The following is a 19,802-nucleotide window of genomic DNA, read 5'->3' as shown; positions in this document are numbered from 1 at the left end:
ACAATGTACTTGAATATCCCAGTTTCACACAACAGAGTAGGGGATGGCATAAAATTGGCTCCTCATGACGACGAGACCCAGTCTAAACCACAGGAATCCCGCCCTACATCAAGCATTTGTGGGTCAACATCTTATTCTTTTATCCATAACCCACTTAGAATAATTTACACTGTAAACGTTCACCACCTGGCTCTAATTCCCTTCTTACCATGTTGTGAAAACATGAAGGATGTGATTACAAATGACTTCTGCATGTTACATTTTTTTGTTTTGCCTGTTTTCACATTAATTTGTGTTATTTCCAACTGTGGAAATCTAATTTTAGGACTTGGTGAGGACTAGATGATTGTTAGCTGTGTCCTAATATGTTAAACCACAACAGAATGGAAAGATGGTGTACTTACCTTTTCACGTGACAGTTTTAATAAATGGTGTTTTGTGATATGGTGGCAGTGAGAATAGGGAAAAACAAAGAAGCAGTTGCACTCAATAGGGTGGCAGAAACTGAGAAGAACTCATCATTCATGTGGCCTTGTTGTCTTATTTCATCAAAAAAGTATCCATCAGGGCAAAGAAACACTCCCAGCTATCCTTCATGGTACAGAAACCATAATCCTCTTAATTCGAGGGTTTAAAAAAGAAAAAAAAAGTGTGATTTTTTTTTTTAATATGCAGTTTAATGACTAACAAAAGGAATTTAGAGGATCCTTTAAAAATGAAGCGTGATGACAATATTAGGGCAATAATTAGTTTATTGAAACACATAAAATTGTGTTCAAAATCTATAAAAGAATTCCCCATTATGATCCCAGGATCCTTTATTTCAGTCAGTTAAATAGCCATAGCAAAAGAAGTCACTTGCGAAAGCGTTTAAAAAGCGGGTGAATGTTCTTTCCAAGAGATGCCTTGCTCCGGGACGACTGGTATTCCATGTAAACAGTGTCGTCTGCACCAGACATGGAGCTCATTGTGCCAGCATGACGAGAGAACTATATGAGAGATTGAAAGAAACAAAAACAAGCATAAGCGATGTGGATATACAATGATAGCATGCAACATGTGACCACTCTTTAATCAAGCAAGACTTGGGGAAAAAATGCTAAAACACAAGTCAAGGACTAACCCAAGTACAACGGACTTAACAGACGGTCACACCAATTATATCATCCAAACTAGTCACATGTTTTTTCAGCTTGGCACTTCACTATTAATTCTGACACTGTTACTCTGTCAAGTCTTGAGCTGCGCCATAACGTTCACATATCAGAGGGAGTTCTGTTTTAAACTGTATGCGTATTACATACTTTGGGGGGGGGGGGGGGGGGGGGGGGGGTGGAAACAGTCTAAAATAACAACCAAACATCCATATGTATAGTTGAAATATTAAAATGATCATATAAGCATATTTTATGAAACAAATCTCTGGCATATTTAGAGTTTGCTGTAATCAGTGGCACAGGTAACTGCATAAAGGCAAACTAATAAGTATCGCCACGACTGCTGAAGGTCTGTGCATCAGAGCTGGGGGGTCCTCTACAGCGCATCTTCAACCTGAGCCTGGAACAGGGGAAAGTCCCGAGGCTTTGGAAAACATCTTCCATCACCCCAGTCCCAAAGGTATCACGTCCTGGTGAGCTGAATGACTTCCGGCCTGTCGCTCTAACATCACATGTGATGAAGACCATAGAGCGGCTGCTGATTCACCACCTGAGGCCACAGGTCCAACACGCCCTCGACCCTCTGCAGTTCGCATACCAGGAGAAGGTGGGAGCGGAAGATGCCATCATCTATATGCTACATCGATCCCTCTCCCACTTGGACAGAGGCAGTGGCGCTGTAAGAATTATGTTTCTAGACTTCTTTAGTGCCTTCGACACCATCCAACCTCTGCTCCTTAGGGACAAGCTGACAGAGATGGGAGTAGATTCATACCTGATGGCATGGATCGTGGACTATCTTACAAACAGACCTCAGTATGTGCGTCTCGGGAATTGCAGATCTGACATTGTGGTCAGCAACACAGGAGCGCCGCAGGGGACTGTACTTTCTCCGGTCCTGTTCAGCCTATATACATCGGACTTCCAATACAACTCGGAGTCCTGCCACGTGCAAAAGTTTGCTGACAACACTGCTATCGTGGGCTGCATCAGGAGTGGGCAGGAGGAGGAGTATAGAAACCTCATCAAGGACTTTGTTAAATGGTGCGACTTAAACCACCTACAACTGAACACCAGCAAAACCAAGGAACTGGTGGTGGATTTTAGGAGACCCAGGCCCCTCATGGACCCCGTGATCATCAGAGGTGACTGTGTGCAGAGGGTGCAGACCTATAAATACCTGGGAGTGCAGCTGGATGATAAATTGGACTGGACTGCCAATACTGATTCTCTGTGCAAGAAAGGACAGAGCCGCCTGTACTTCCTTAGAAGACTGGCATCCTTCAACATCTGCAGTAAGATGCTGCAGATGTTCTATCAGATGGTTGTGGCGAGTGCCCTCTTCTACGCAGTGGTGTGCTGGGGAGGCAGCATTAAGAAGAAGGATGCCTCACGCCTGGACAAACTGGTGAGGAAGGCAGGCTCTATTGTTGGCATAGAGCTGGACGGTTTGACATCCGTAGCAGAGCAACGGGCACTCAGCAGGCTCCTATCAATTATGGAGAATCCACTGCATCCATTAAACAGTGTCATCTCCAGACAGAGGAGCAGCTTCAGCGACAGACTGCTGTCACTGTCCTGCTCCACTGACAGACTGAGAAGATCATTCCTCCCCCAAACTATGCGACTCTTCAATTCCACCAGAGGGGGTAAACGTTGAACATTATTCAAGTTATTGTCTGTTTTTTACCTGCATTTTTTTATTACTCTTTAATTTAATATTTTTTGCTGCTGGAGTATGTGAATTTCTCCCTGGGATTAATAAAGTATCTATCTATCTATCTATCTATCTATCTATCTATCTATCTATCTAATTAATTAAACCTTAATTTGAATGGGCTTTAAGAACAGGGTTAATCACAATAAACTTTGAATAAGAGTTTTAAACAGAGTGGAAGCTTTACTAACCAGAGGCCTGGATAAAAATATCGATTTTCTGATGAATTGTTATTTTTGTTTTAACAATTCAATATCGATTATTAGTCTCAAGATTGATCTCATGAATCTCTACCCTCATTTATTACTATATGTAGATTTTTGCTTATCTTTGTTTTTGGCATCTGATTCAATAGATGGTGCTAATGCACCTATTAAGGTTTTCTACAGAAAAAGCACTTTACTATCTTTCTTAAAGTGGTGTGTTCTCTTTAACTGAAATCAGCATCTTGGACACTTAAATCAGAAGTGTGGACTTACTAAGGATGCAAATGGTGGGTCAGTAAAGAAAATCTGGATTAAAGCAAAGCCATATGCAAGATGTGCAATTCAGACATTAATTATTGTTCTAAAAGAACAAATCTGAGAAATCATTTGCCCCAACGTCACCCATAAACATAATCTCAGTCGACATCCACACGAGTAGAGCCTAAACAATCAACATTGGAGATGGCGGGAATCTCCAAGTTTCTGTTGAATTTGCATTGTCCCCAAAAAATTACAGAATCTATAACAGCTATCATCTGTAAAGATAACAGACCCCATACCACTCTTGAAAACAAGGGCTTTTCACAAATGATACAGGTTTTTGAACTGCGGTATGCTATACCAACCAGAAAGCGTTTCAGTGAAGTTATTGTACCGAAGCTTTAGGAATATTTTAAGCAAACAATCACCACGTCTCTCAGGCCAATGGAGAGAGTAGCCCTAACTTGCGACAGTCCATGACAGCAGATACCTATGTGAAGAATCACATCTCACTACATTAGAAATGACAGGGTAACTGTGGAGGATGTGTTGCAGACAAGCATGCTGTATGCTAGTCAACCTGCGAGCAACCTTGCTGCCTATACATTATACAAAGCTGCTCAGATGCTGATGTTTCAAAAACCTTTCTAGCATTTCCAATGCGCTGTTCCATTGTGTGACCATATCAATCACAAGTTTGTGTTTTGCCAAATCCAATAAATAAATTCACCCTCCTCGAACCGCCACCTTATCGTGGTGGAGGGGTTGCGTGTCCCAATGATCCTAGGAGCTCTGTTGTCCGGGGCTTTATGCCCTTGGTAGGGCTACCCAAGGCAAACTGGTCCTAGGTGAGGGATGAGACAAAGTGCGGTTCAACATAACCTCCTATGATGAATAAAAAATTTGGACGGCGTTTTCCCTCGCCCAGACGCGGGTCACCAGGGCCCCCCTCTGGAGCCAGGCCTGGAAGTGGGGCTCGAAGTTGATCGCTTTGTGGCCGTGCTTGCACCCATGGGGCTCGGCCGGGCACAGCCCAAAGAGGCAACGTGGGTCCCCCTTCCCAAAGGCTCACCAACCTATGGGAGGGGCCAAGGAGGTCGGGTGCAGTGTGAGTTGGGTGGTGGCCGAAGGTGGGGACCTTGGCGGTCTGATCCTCGGCTACAGAAGCTGGCTCTTGGGACGTGGAATGTCATCTCTCTGAATGGGAAGGAGCCTGAGCTTGTGCGCAAGGTTGAGAGGTTCCGGCTAGATATAGTCGGACTCACCTCGACGCACAGCTTGACTCTGGAACCAATCTCCTTGAGAGGGGCTGGAGACTCTACCACTCTGGAGTTGCCCCCAGTGATAGGCTCCGAGCGGGTGTGGGCATACTTATTGCCCCCCGATTTGGAGCCTGTACATTGGGGTTTACCCCGGTGGACGAGAGGGTAGCCTCCCTCTGCCTTCGGGTGGGGGGATGGGTCCTAACTGTTGTTTGTGCGTATGCACCGAACAGGGGGTGCTAGAGGGCATACCTTCTGGGGACTCCCTCGTACTGCTGGGAGACTTCAATGCTCATGTGGGCAATGACAGTGAGACCTGGAAGGGCGTGATTGGGAGGAATGGCCCCCCCCGATCTGAACCCGAGTGGTGTTTTGTTATTGGACTTCTGTGTTCATCACGGATTGTCCATAACGAACACCATGTTCAAGCATAGGGGTGTTCATATGTGCACCATGCACCAGGACACCCTAGGCCTCAGTTTGTTGATCGACTTTGTGGTTGTGTCGTTGGACTTGCAGCCACATGTCTTGGACACTCGGGTGAAGAGAGGGGTGGAGCTGTCAACTGATCACCACCTGGTGGTGAGTTGGCTTCGATGGTGGGGGAGGATGCCGGTCAGGCCTGGTAGGCCCAAACGTGTTGTGAGGGTCTGCTGGGAACGTCTGGCAGAGCCCCCTGTCAGAAGTAGCTTGTAGCTTTGTCCTGTGGGACTCTGGAGGCAGCTTCCTTCCTGTAAAGCACTTCAAGCTACATGCCTTGTATGAAAATTTCCAATAGAAATAACTTGTTGTGACTGCCGACGAATCAGGCAGGCAGTAAATTTGTCACTAGAGCTAAAAGTTTCCTTATTTTGGTAGGTGATGTTACAGCCACAAGTATGGTGGTTTTGAGAATTAGCTGTTTCAGACAATAATTCATAATGTGTAACAGTGATTACTGAAAAATAAGTTTTTGTTTTAGGGGAGCCAGTGAACCACACCTTGCAGAAACCTTTTCAGCAACAGATGTTTTTGCTCCTCCCATTACACAAGTAAGGATGATACTGCTGAACAATAAATAGTCATTCACTGAAAACAAAGTATTCCTTTTGTAGGTGGTTTAAAAAACACCATAATTTAGAGCAGGACTCCTAAAGTTTGATCCTAGAGGGCCACAGTGGTTATAGGTTTTTGTTTGAACCTAATTGGAAGGCAGTTATTGCTATGTAAGCAACTATTTCTCAAGAAATATTCTGCTTTATTTAGTTTATTTTCATAAGATTCTGAACTCCTAAAAGCTTCTCTTAGTCTTTTTCATTTGCTTCTTTTCTTAACAAGCTGTCAATTAACAATGAGATGAAAATGACAAACCAGCCAGAAGAAGTTGACCATTTAATTTGGTCTTATTTACACCAAAATGAAGTTTTGTTTTAATAAAGTATTTGGCAAGGAATGGAAGGAACAAATGTGCTGGATTGAGAACTATTAACCTGTTCCACGTAATATGATATCCTTAGAAAAGCAAAATCTGCAATATACACTATATGGCCAAATGTCTGTGGATCTTGACCATCATACCTATATGAGTTTGCTGGACATCCCATTCCAAATCCATGAGCATTAATATTGAGTGCCGTTCCCCCTCTTTAAAATGTATATTGTGTCTGTGAGAATTTATGCCCATTCAGTCAAAGGAGCATTTGTGAGGTCAGGTACTGATGTTGCACAGTAAGACCTGGCTTGCAATCAGCGGTCTAATTCATCCCAAAGGTATTCAACACGGTTCAGATCAGAGCTCTGTGCAGGCCACTCACATTCATCCACACCAACCAGGCTTTGTGAACATGGATAGTGTCAGGCTGGAACAAAGTCAGCTTTTTAAAAGGTCTTTGTATACAGTAGCATTAATAGTACTCTACAATGGAACCAATGGGCTTAACTCAAACCCTGAAAAACAGCCCCAAACTATTATCCCTCTTCCAACAAACTTTACAATAGGCACTATGCAGTTTAAAAGGTACCAGTCTTCTGGCATCTGCCAAATCGAGATTCATCTATCAGACTTTCAGATAGTGATTGTGTGCAACTTCTCAGCCATGGAAACTCATTTCATGAAGCTCCCAGAGCACATTTCTTTGTGCTGATGTTGGTTTCAGAGGCAGTTAGGGAACTCTGTTGCGAGTGATGCAATAAAGAAATTGGTGATTTGTACGTATTATGTGCTGCAGCACCGTGAGGCCCAGCTCTGTGAGTCTGTATGGTCTACCACTTTATGGATGAGCTGTTGCTACTCCTAAACACTTCTATTTCACAATAATAGCACTTACAGCTGACTGGAGCAGACTGAGAAAAGCAGAAATTTCACATACTGAACTGATGGAATGGCACTGAAAGATGGCATCCTATCGCAGTGCAACATTTAAAGCTAATGAGCTGTTTACTATGAAACATTCTACTGCCAGTGTTTCTCAGTGGAGACTGCAAGGCTATGTGCTTCATTTTATCCATTTGTTATCAATGAGTACCGCTGGAACACATGAACACAAAAATTTGCTTCTAATTTGCAAACAGGATTGGAATTAAAATTTTAGTATGAGATTGGATACTCAGTAATATGAGAAAAATGGTTAACGGCCTGAACGTTTTTCTACAGTATCGCATATATGGGAACATACACTTTGCATACCCAAAGATACGTAACCATTTCCTCCTGCAACATGCACTTGTCAGCTTACCTGTGCCTTTCCACTGTACTCCCCCTGAACAACCTCCTCCTCTGCATCCAGGTCAGAGGCAGCAAGAACCTTCTGCAAAAGCTGGTGCTGTTCTTCTCGTGTGGAGAACATCAAGTCCTCTTCATCCATTCCTGCAAGACGAGTGATCACCTAGATGGAAATATAAAGGATTAATTTTTTGGAATGCCGTAGACAAAGGTAGAAGCTGGCTACTGAGTTGCATGACTGTACATGTCCATGTCTTATGAGAGCATTCAGTTCAATGTAAGGTATTCTTCAATCCAGTGACCTAAATCAAACTTTCAGAACATAATCACTTTAAAGTTATAATTAATCTACATACCATTAGACCATCGAATATGATAAATCACTTCCCTGTTGTTGCACCACCTATTTTCAAATCAAAGTGAACTTTATTGTCATCTCAACCATATCCCAGTATTGTACAGATAGACGAAACTGCGAAACTCGGGGTCCACAGTGTAACAACATGAAGTACAAATAATAAATTAAAAATATAATTTAAATTTAAAATTAAAACACAAGACAAGACATTGTTCAAAGACAAGACAAAGAAGTAGCAGCAATATATACATGTAGTTAGCAATATGAACATTGATGCAATGTATGGTATTTGCAATCTAGATACATATAGTCAATAGATATGTAATATAATAAATAATAGATATAGATAATACAGAAATTATCAGTGTATGATAATAGTTGTTTAAGACGTGTAAACAATGACAGGTCAGAATGTTTCACAGCAGAAGGATATCAAGAGTGTCAAAATACTTAAAGATCAGTATGAGATTTTCAGTTCTTTTCTACATGCACACTTGTCTTTGCAGGAAAGTGGCTTGCATGTATAAGTTCTGTTTTTAGAGGTGGTTAAGGCAGTGTGGAAGATCCAAGGGGGCAGCATGGTGTTAGGGAGTCTAACAGCTTGGGGGTAAAAACTATCCTGCAGCCTGGCAGATCTGATTTTGATGCTGAAGTATCTTTTCTTGGATGGCAGAAGTGTGAAAAGTCCATGTGAGGGGTGTAAGGTGTCCTGCACAATGCTGCAGGCCTTGCGGACACTGCGTTTGTAAAATATGTCCTGTAGTGAAGGGAGAGGAACCCCAATAATTTTCTCAGCTGTCTTCACTATCCTTTGCAGGCGCTTGCGGTCAGATATGTTGCAGTTCCCATACCAGACAGTGATGCAGCTGGTCAGAACACTCTCAATGGTGCCTCTGTAGAACATGGTGAGGATGGAAGGGGGAAGACTTGCTCAATTCAGCCACCTCAGGAAGTGTAGTCTCTGTTGGGCATTCTTGATTAGTGATGAGGTGTTATGCGTCCACGCGAGTTCCTCAGTTACTGTATGTGCACACCGAGGAACTTGGTACTCCTAACAGTCTCCACATCTAAACCATTGATGCTAAGTGGGATATGGGCAAGATGTGATTTTCTGAAGTCCACGATTATCTCTTTTGTCTTGTTGACATTGACAGATAGATTGTTGCCTTCACACCATACAGACAGCCGTTCCACCCCATCTCTGTATGCTGTTTCATCATCCCTGCTTATCAGTCCCAGCACCATTGTATCATCCGCAAACTTGATGATGTGGTTGGTGTTGTGTGTGGCTGTGTAGTCGTGAGTCAGCAGGGTGAGGAACAGTGGACTAAGCATGCAGCCCAGCAGTGCTCCAGTGCTCAGTGTGATGTTGCTGGAAGTGTTGCAGACTATCCGAACTGACTGGGGCCTCTCTGTCAAGAAGTCCAGGATCCAATTGCAGAGGGTGGTGTTCAGGCTCAACCTGCTCAGTTTTACAACCAGCTTTTGAGGGATGATTGTGTTGAAGGCAGAGCTAAAGTCTATGAATAGCATCCTGACATATGTGTCTTTTTTAACTAGATGTGTCGGGAAGAGGTGAAGGGCAGAGCATATGGCATCCTCAGTTGACCTGTTTGAGCGGTATGCAAACTGATGAGGGTAAAGGGAGGCAGGGAGATGAGTTTGTGTGTGACATGACTAACCTTTCAAAACACTTCATGATGATTGGAGTGAGTGCAACTGGTCAGTAGTCATTCAAGCATGTCACTGATGACTTCTTCAGCACTGGTATGATGGTGGTCAACTTGAAGCATGCTGGGACTGATAACTGGCTCAGATATGTGTTGAAGATGTCTGTGAGGACACCGGCCAGTTGACTGGCACATTCTTTGAGCACACGACAAGGTATGTTGTCAGGTCCTGCAGCCTTGCCTGGATCAACTCTGGATAGAGTCCTCTTCATGTCAGTTATGGATAGACAGAGTACCTGGTCAGTGGAGGGAGGTGTTGCTTTTCTTGCAGGCTCTTTGTTCTGCACCTCAAACTGTGCAAAGAGGTTGTTCAGCTCATCCGGTAGGGAGGAATCACCATCGCTGCTGTGTGGTTTGGGCTTGTAGTTCATAATTGTCTGAACGCCCTGTTACATACGACGTATGGCTCTGGTGCTGCTGAAGTGTTTGTTAATCCTCTGCGCGTATGCCCACTTAGCTCTCCTTATAGCGCGAGACAGGTTGGCTCTTGTCTCCAGATCTGAAGGCTGCATTTCTGATCTTGAGCAGCTTCTGCACTTCTCTCGTCATCCAGGGCTTTTGGTTGGCTCTTGTGGTAACATCCTTGGTCAAAGTAACATCCTGTATGAATTTGGAGATGTAGCCAGTCACAGAGTCTGTGTACTCCTCCAGATTGATGAACATAACAGCTTCCCTGAAAATGTCCCAGTCTGTCAATTCAAAGCAGTCTTGGAGAGCTGAAACAGCACCAACTTGCCACACTCTGATGTTCTTACGGGCTGGTTTAGTGTGCTTCTGCAGGGACTTGTATGCAGGAACTATAAACACGCTGATATGATCTGAGTAGCCGAGGTGGGGGTGGTGTAGGGCCTTGTAGGCTTCAGGAGCGCTCGTGTAAACATTGTCCAAACAGCTTCCCCCTCTAGTAGCAAAGTTCACATTCTAGAAGAATTTTGGGAAATCTGACTTCAAGTTGGCATGATTGAAGTCTCCAGCAATAATGAAAAATGCCTCAGGGTGCGACGTTTGCTGATGATCTCGTAGAGTTCTGCTAGCGCCTGGTTAGCATTTGCGTTATGTGGGAGGTAGACGGCAACCACCAGCACGCAACTGTATTCCCTCGGTAGGTAGAAAGGCTGACACCTTACCAATAAAACCTCTATCAGTGGGGAGCAGTGTTGCGCAACTGAGGCAGTGTTCATGCACCACTCTCTGTTCACATAAACACAACAGTCCCACCGCCTACCCTCCCCACGGGTCATACGGGACAAAGAGGCGTCTCTGTCCGCTTGGAAGATGGTCAGTCTGTCTAGCTGGATGGCCGAGTCTACAATGTTTTCATGGAGCCATGTCTCAATGAAAATAAAGATGCAACAGTCTGTCACTCCCACTGCAGCTTTATGTAATCCAGCTTGTTGTCCAGCGATCGTACGTTCGCGAGCAGAATGAAATGGTCTGGTGGGGTTAGTTTTTAGCCTTGTGCTAACACTGCCGCGTTTCCCTCGTTTCTGCTTCCTATCTCTGCACTTGCGTTTCCGCCAGCTCAGTTGCTCAGGCTGCTGAAGTAAGCAAAGGCTGCGGAGCGTCTCTGTCACCTCGCTGGATATTTTGGCGCAGTTTTGAACAGGATTTGCCACTCATAAATGTATGTCTGCATACCACTATCACTTAAATGTACTTCTTTTCTTATACTAGTTGACAAAGACGAACAAAGATTAACACTAAACACCGCAAACTCGGGAGCACTGTAAGCCGCTGCCTGCACGGGTGCCGGTTTTATTCTAAAGGCACTCATTTAGAAAAATAAGTCTGCATTTGCTGAATCTGCACATTTTAAGCCATGTAACTTTCATCTGGTTGGTCAAACTACACATAACTGCATCCCCTCAATAACTAGTATATTGATCAAACACCACCACTTCTCTGAAAGTCAAAAGAGACAGAGGGTTGCAATGGCAGAAAACTTTCTTTTGGTTGCTTATTGTACAAGTAGCAAAGTAAACCCTTTTTTATGTTTTAAATAAGTTAGAAATATATGCAGGTATTCTGGGAATGGATTAACAGATTTCATTTTTTGTGTAGCACAGTAATGAAGTTTGTAACACTGATGCCACAAGGCTTCAGGGACCAGACTTTTTCTCCTCAGACCACTTCCATCCCTATGGAGTGAGTTTCCAAATCCTCATAGAGTTGCAGTGCCTTCCACTTCCACATTCCTTTACTTTTTAATAAATGACACATACTCCAAGGCATGCAGGTTAAGTGAACTGGTTTTGTTAAATTAGTCCTAGTGAGTGTTTATGGGTGTGTGCTCACCCTATTAGGGCTGGCAGGTATAAGTCAGGAACAATCCCCGGAGGAGTTGTAGTACATTGTAGGGTGAACGCACATACAGCCACAAACACAAACATGTTATGCCAAATGCTGTGTGTGTGTGCGTGCGTGCGTGCTCAGTCGGATCTCACATGACTGGCTAGTCAACCTAGTCTGTGATCTCTTTCTATTTGTAAAATGCAAGTGCATATAACACACGAGTTTGAGCTGCTAATCCGCCTATGGCTCAGCTGCCTCACTATTTCCAAATTCCAAAATTCTAATCTCCACTCAAAATGTGGAATTAGTACCTTAATCAAAGTTTATGACAGCCATGGCCTTTAGAAAGTTCCAGAACTTATGTGTAAGATTCGGTGCTGTTTTCCACTCATTTGTTTTTCTTCAAATTTAACCTTTGCTAAAATTATGTGGCTTTTGTTTAGAATACCACTACTTGGCCACTAACCTCAGTCATTTTTATTATCCTTAACTCCCTCTATTAAGCCCAGTTTCTTCTCAGTATTCTCCCCTTTCTCACCATCATTTTTCTGTGTGCAAAAAACTGGAATACAGATCTTGCTCCCCCTTCTGTTCACTATTGGAATATTACTTTCCTCTCATTTCATCTCTCCATCCGCTTTTCCTGGTGAGAGTCATGGTGGCAGCAGTCACTGTTTTTAGTAACATCAAATTTTATTCCAGAAACCCAACCTACTAGTCTACTTCGCTTCAGTTTGTGCACAAGTTATACTCGACTCTACATAGTCAACATGGAACAGGGATTGCCTCATATCCTTTCCGCTATACACGTGTGTCTAATTTTCATGGTATTTCTATTCATACCTCATTGGCTTTAGTCTTACATACGCTTCTCCTTAATTCCCACTGGTGTTCTCAAGTATATGATTCTCTGTTTAGTTGAAAGAATTCTACTGGATCCATTTATCAATGCCTTTAAGAATTTTGAATACCCAAATTAGGTCCCATATAGGGCAGGTGCTCTGCTCAAGACTAAAGCTGTCACTACTATTATACTATCTTTAGTAAGGATTGTGTCTCTTTCTCTTTAAAAAAATATTTATTGCACGCTATTTTAAACAGATTAATAAACATAAAACTGTGTTGTCCATATAACATCAACCATATACAGTAATAAACAATTCAAAATGTACACTGTTCAAACAGACTGTTAAATCAAATACTCATTCATAGTGGCAAATTTTAAGATAATTACCTTGAAACTGTATCCTTGATCAACCAAAAAACGCTGCCTTTTGGTGGAGTATGCCATTTCCTGTGTGTCCTGCGATACGAGAGAGTAGAAATAAGCATTGTATTCTTCTGCTACCATACCTATGAGAAAAGGTTGAGATTTTCAAGTCAGAATATTCTTCGTCACCTACTATTGTAATATAACATTCTATTTTTGATTAATACCTGATATAAACAGCAGAGCAGATAGTTACATTGTCAGACTTGCAAACCTTACTTAGATTATAACAAGGGGGCTCCGCCCCCTGCTCGCTTCGCTTGCCTACCCCTGGCGTTGGGTATCCTGAAATACATTAGTCAAGCAGGTTCGTTTTGGAGCCGTGCCCGCTTTGCCTGCGGCATTTCAGACGCGCGTTGTAGGCGCCCGCATTCATTGATTTTATCCAGGCGGCTCGTGTTTGTATATCCGTCAGTTGAGCTCGTTCGTTTTGAACCCGTGCCTGCTTCACTCCGCAGTAGTGCCACTCACAATATGGCGGTGACGCCTGTGCCTTCACTCCGCAGTAGTGCCACTCACAATATGGCGGTGAAGCATGCGCCTTCCGTACTTTATGGACCCGTGGGGTCTCCGTAGCCTCTTCCATTTGAATCTGGGCTGCAGTGCCGAGCCCTCCTATTTGTGTGGCTGTGTCGGTAGTCGTTAGCCATGGGCGCGTTGTTGCTTCATTACTCATTTACGTCAGTTGAGCTCTTTCGTTTTTGGGCCGTGACTCCGTCGTGTGCGGTGGATACGACTTCGCGTGCGGTTTATGAGACGCGCGCTGTACGCGCCTGCGCAGTACGTCTCATGGTCCCATCACCGTGTACCTGCGTCCATGCCATCCGGTTTACCATTCTCGGTTAGTAATATGGATAATGAAGAAAGAGTTGACTATTTATTATGCACAGAATTAAGTTAAAAGAGTAATAATGGTTCAAAATTAAAACAGAACTCAAAATTCAAACAAATGTGATAATATCTGAAACTTGGAGAAAGAGCAAGATCTGTTACACCTGGCTCAGTCTTTAAGCAAACAAAAAAAAATAATCAAGCAGCACTTGTATCTTAACCAGAGAAACATGTAAATCCTCTTGAAGAGTAGCAATACTCTGCTACCAAAAGCGGGACAAAATACAAGTTTTTAACAAAATAAACAGAGCATCACAAGATGTTGTTTAGTTATTTATTAGTTTTCAATTGTTATTCATCCATCCATCCATTATCTAACCCGCTATATCCTATCTACAGGGTCACAGGGGTCTGCTGGAGCCAATCCCAGGCAACACAGGGCACAAGGCAGGAAACACACCCCGGGCAGGGCACCAGCCCACCGCAGTCAATTGTTATTTAGCATGAAATATTTATTGATACTAAAATCCTAACAATTTTCATTCAGCATACACTCCACAGAATTTTTAAAGTAATTTTCAAAATCTGGATTTCTACAGGGGCGGCACGGTGGCGCAGTGGGTAGCGCTGCTGCCTCGCAGTTGGGAGACCTGGGGACCTGGTTTCGCTTCCCGGGTCCTCCCTGCGTGGAGTTTGCATGTTCTCCCTGTGTCTGCGTGGGTTTCCTCCGGGTGCTCCGGTTTCCTCCCCAGTCCAAAGACATGCTGGTTAGGTGGTTTGGCGATTCTAAATTGGGCCCTAGTGTGTGCTTGGTGTGTGGGTGTTTGTGTGTGTCCTGCGGTGGGTTGGCACCCTGCCTGGGATTGGTTCCTGCCTTGTGCCCTGTGTTGGCTGGGAATGGATGGATTGGATTTCTACAGAGTCTTAGAAAAAGTCAAATCACTCACATTGCAAACTTTGAATTTAGCAAATCAAAGGCTGTTCAACATGATTTCTGAAATACAGGATTCAAGTACAACTAACAAGTTTGATTTCATACAGGAAACTTTAAAAATTGTGGAAAAATTGTTTTTAAGAAAAAAAAAAGAAATTTGGAAAATTAAACTGCCACGAGTTTCTGAGATTTTAAATTTGAATTATTTTGAATAATCCCTTAAATATTACACTTTAGCGATATGTGTAACAAGATAAATCATTCAAATATAAATCTTACAATAGCAAATATTACAAACCTAACTGATTGGTCTAATTACAAACTAGACTTTAAAAGCATGTTACAAAAACAGCTTTAAAGAGTTGGCTTAAATTGAATTTTTCTGGAATTATCTTGAAATTCACAAATTCAACAGTACATATATAATAACGTTTTAAATTTAATATTTAATATGGATTTTAAGCAGTAGTTTACAGTTACCAGAAAGAAAATATCAGAGAATAAATTCAGATTGTGCACATGCTAATGTAATTAAGTTAGTTCATGACAAATTAGAAGGTGGTTTCTTTATGCATTCATCTGTGTATATTTATCTGGTAAAAATAAATAACTTATTCTGTAAACAATCTTGCCTTAAAAAGAAACTGGTTATTTTCGTATTAACTGAAATTACTTTGAAATTGTTATAATTCTTGTCACAATTTCACCCTCTCACATAACATAAGGCTCTGAATCCAGAAACTGTTAATAGGATGGTGTTTCTAGGAAGTAAATTGAAAACATCATACTGGTGAATTTTAAGTACCCTAAGTTCTTGTCAATAAGCCGCGGCTTATCTAAGGAAAAAAGTTGTGAAAATGAAAAAATAGAATATCGGCTTATACATAAGTCCGGCTTATACATCCATCGCGGGGGTTGCGTTCCAGAGCCACCCGCGAAATAAGAATATCCGCGAAGTAGAAAACCATATGTTTATATGGTTATTTTTATATTGTCATGCTTGGGTCACAGATTTGCGCAGAAACACAGGAGGGTTGTAGAGAGACAGGAACGGTTATTCAAACACTGCAAACAAACATTTGTCTCTTTTTTCAAAGTTTAAACTGTGCTCCATGACAAGACAGAGATGACAGTTCCGTCTCACAATTAAAAGAATGCAAACATATCTTCCTCTTCAAAGGAGTGAAGCAAACAAATCAATATGTCTGTTTGGCTTTTAAGTATGCGAAGCACCGCGGCACAAAGCTGTTGAAGGCGGCAGCTCACACCCCCTCCGTCAGGAGCAGACAAAGAGAGAGAGAGGGAGAGTTTGTTTTTCAGTCAAAAATCAATACGTGCCCTTCGAGCTTTTAAGTATGCGAAGCACTGTGCAGCATGTCTTTTCAGGAATCAGCTTTACAAAAGATAGCAACGTGAAGATAATCTTTCAGCATTTTTAGACGAGCGTCTGTATCGTCTAGGTGTGCAAACAGCCCCCCTGCTCAATCCCCATACGTCAGGATCACAGATAGTCAGCGCAAGATTGACAGAAAAGTAAGCAATCTAGCTTCTCAGCCATCTGCCAATAGCGTCCCTTGTATGAAATCAACTGGGCAAACAACTGAGGAAGCATGTACCAGAAATTAAAAGACCCATTGTCCGCAGAAATCCGCGATATATATTTAAATATGCTTACATATAAAATCACAATTTAAATGACCGCTACGCGCTCGTGTTGACTCGGCGACGCCCCGAGCAGAAAGAACGCGCTCCGGCCGCTCCAACCGCGCCATGCGGGGGAGTGAGAGAGACGGCAATATCTCACACGCTCTCTCCCCCCTTAAAGAAATTAAATGGGCGCGAGTGAGACCACTGACCTCCCTCCCTTCTATTAGTTATAGGTTATAGTACGTTCGGCTTATCCATGAGTCCGGCTTATCTATGATACGATTTTATTTTAAAAATTCGTATGATTTTTGGTCTCCGGCTAATACATGAGTCCGGCTTATAGACAAGAACTTAGGGTAATTAAAAAAGGTCCAGTGCTAGAACATACAATGAGAAAAAAAAAATGTTCCAGTTTTCTGTAGCAAGTTAGAAATAACAGTTCTGCATTCATTATATTCATTAAAATTAGCAACATAATTTTTTACAAGGGAGCATTTGAACTTTTTGAAATCAAGAAAAAACTGTAAATGTATCTGTAATTTAGATTTTTATAACACCCCAAACACTTCAATTTTTTAAATTATTTTGGTTAATTTATGATTTATACAGTTCAACCTCAGGTTTTCAATAAATACATTTGTGCAATAAAGGAAGAAAAGTTTTTCAATGGCAAACACTGCCTCACCATATTTATTTCTATAATTTTGTTAACTTTTAAGTCTTTTTGATATCGTGATATGGCATCAGTATCATCACTACTGTGGAATACTGAAGATATCTATAATAGTTCAAGGGACAGACAATGTCTTCTTCCAAATACAGGCTATTATATTTCATAACAAAGATCCCGCTGCTGTTGATTGAAACAAAGAGAAACAACTACAAATGACGAAGCCCACAGGCAATGTTAGGCCATCTTAGTCTTTAAACTGGCATATCACATTTCCCATAATTAGTTGGAGAGTTCAATAAACAATGTGTTTAATCAACTTTGTGTAAATACAGCAAGAATATGACTAAACTTTAAAAGCATCACTAGTCATCTACCCCAATAAAGAACCACAAAATTCACTGCAAAAAACATTTGCTCAGACGACATTAACCAAACTGTTTAACAAGAAAGTGCCCCACAGAAAAGCAGCCTAATGAAGAACATAGCAAATGTGATCATTAATTCTATTGTAAAAGACATAATACCAATTTATGTCCTTTGGGGAGGTAGACTCAAACAATGTCTAAATACCTTAGCACAAGTAAAAAATTCTGAAACCTAAAACTGTCCTGCTGTTAAGCCAGAGTCAGTCACTCAGGCTTGTGTTTTTAGCACACAACTAGTGATGTACATTTGAATAATCCAGTACAGTAAGACTTCCTTTGTAATAATCACTTGAAAAGCCAACATCAGCCTGCAGAAGAGAGTAAGATAATGAATATGGCCCTTTATTCTTAATAATTGCAATATCAATTTAAGTCCATATTGCCGATCCCCAAGTACAAATATTGAAAGTAGTCTAATTATTGACATACAGAGTACTTATCTGTACTATGTCTTTAATTTTAGTTTGTTACAATACTTATTTTTAGGTTTACAATAAATACTTTTGCTTTTTTAATGTATATAAGACAACATTTATTCATTTAAAAAAGACTTGCTGATAATATATCAGCAAAAGATAACATTGCACTTTCTATTTAATATTTCATTAAAGGCTCAAATTATCATTATTTTCAAAGTGCCACAAAAAAATAGATTTTTTTTTGGGCTTATATTGCCCACCCTTGGATTTAAGATAAATCTACTTGAATTTCTTATATCTGGCAAAGTGTTTTGACATGATTTACTTATCAGGGCTTTCAGCATTATACAGGATAAAATGAAACATTGTGGATAAAAAAAATTAATTCCGTCCAAAATTGTGATTAAAAATTACAGATACCGAAACAGTGATCTTAAATGCGTATTTAAATAAATATTAATAAGACAGAGCTGGATAATATTTCTTTCTGTTTTAACCAGGCCACTAAACAATTCGAAAAAGATACATTTTCAGCTATTAAAATGGAAAATTCTAATTCAAACTTCTGATCTGACTGAACACAATCATGTGAATTCAAAAATAAATAAATGTAAAACATCTCTTTAAAAATGTAATACTGCCAGATTCTTTAAGATCCAAGAAGGATAGAGAACCCAAGCAGCAGCATTAAACAAGGGGTTACAGAAATAAAGAAACTATTATGTACAAATACTTGGATAAAAGTGAAGATTGTACCAGGTTATCTTCTTGACCACTCACCTTTCTTTGCCCTGAGAACTCGCCCCAGCCTCTGTGCCTCTTGTCTTCGAGAGCCACCATGAGATGAAATCTGAATCAGCACATTTGCTTCAGGAAGATCAAAGGACGTATCTCCCACCTACTCAAAAGAATGCATGAAACATAAAAAATTTTTATATTGTAGAACTGTAAATTTTCAACTGTTAAAGATGTTTTAAGGTCATAAAGTTGGTCAGCTTTTTAAATCTATATAAACCAAAACGGGTATCATTAAAATCCAAACCCAGGTAGCATCTAAAGAGCATATAGGGTAAAGGAAGTTCAAGAATGTGTAAACTTTAACAAATTCAAATTAAACTTAAAATGTACTTAAACATACCTGCAGAAAAGGCAGTCTTAAGTACAATGAGTTCAAAAAGTATTCGCACCTCTTCCTTTTTTCACATTATTTGTGTCAAGTCGAAATTTCAGTTGTATTTTTATACACTTGCAATAATTTCTAAAATGCTGTTTGCTTAGCTATATGGCGGTAATGAGATTTGCTTGATATGAGGAAAAAATTAATTTAAAATATTATTTCATAAAGCTGCAACATAACAAAATCTGAAAAAGGGGTCTAAATACTTTCTGAATGCACTGTCAAAACACCACTGAGAAGCTATTTAGTAAATAATTAAAAAACTGTTCTTTTATGTTATCCTAAATCAGAACTTTACAAAGTGTGGTAACTGCTCATGAAAGGAGTACACAAGATTAACTGATAGCTTTATACCTGTATACAATATACTAATCTGCCAATAAAAGTATAACTTATTTTTCATTTAAAGCCACTTTATTGATCAGAACCAACATACTACTCTTTATTCATTTTGTCCCCTTTACAACACAATCAAGAAAACAAGATTTAACATATCAAGTCTAACAGTAGGCTTCAAAATTAATCCAAAGAAAAGAACTTTGTAGCAACCCAAAAAAAAAATACAAATACAGAAAAAAATATTTCATTTTTAAGAGTCTTACAACTGAATAAACCCTCTTTAGTGGGCTACTAGAGACAAAAATGGACAAGACGGGTGGCAAAAAAAAAGTTTCTGAACCGTAACCAATCATGCAGCATTTAAATAAAAATGACAAATTTTTCAGTAGTGATCCCTCGCTAT

At 40.9% G+C, this 19,802-nt stretch overlaps 1 protein-coding gene across 1 annotated transcript in view; it reads right to left on the bottom strand.

Moving 5' to 3' along the window:
* Positions 1–750: 750 nt before the first annotated feature.
* The window catches only part of ercc3 (excision repair cross-complementation group 3), a 77,133-nt gene continuing 58,081 nt past the window's right edge, over positions 751–19,802 (bottom strand). The window contains 4 exon segments of the mRNA XM_051931251.1: positions 751–989; positions 7,318–7,467; positions 12,919–13,037; positions 18,664–18,781. Of these exon segments, the coding sequence (XP_051787211.1) occupies positions 855–989; positions 7,318–7,467; positions 12,919–13,037; positions 18,664–18,781 (522 nt within the window). The 3' untranslated portion in view covers positions 751–854.

The sequence above is a fragment of the Erpetoichthys calabaricus genome, chromosome 8 (genome assembly GCF_900747795.2).
Source record: "Erpetoichthys calabaricus chromosome 8, fErpCal1.3, whole genome shotgun sequence".
NCBI lineage: Eukaryota > Metazoa > Chordata > Cladistia > Polypteriformes > Polypteridae > Erpetoichthys > Erpetoichthys calabaricus.
Note: the sequence above shows the minus strand (reverse complement) of the source record. Positions and strands in the feature narration are given on the sequence as shown.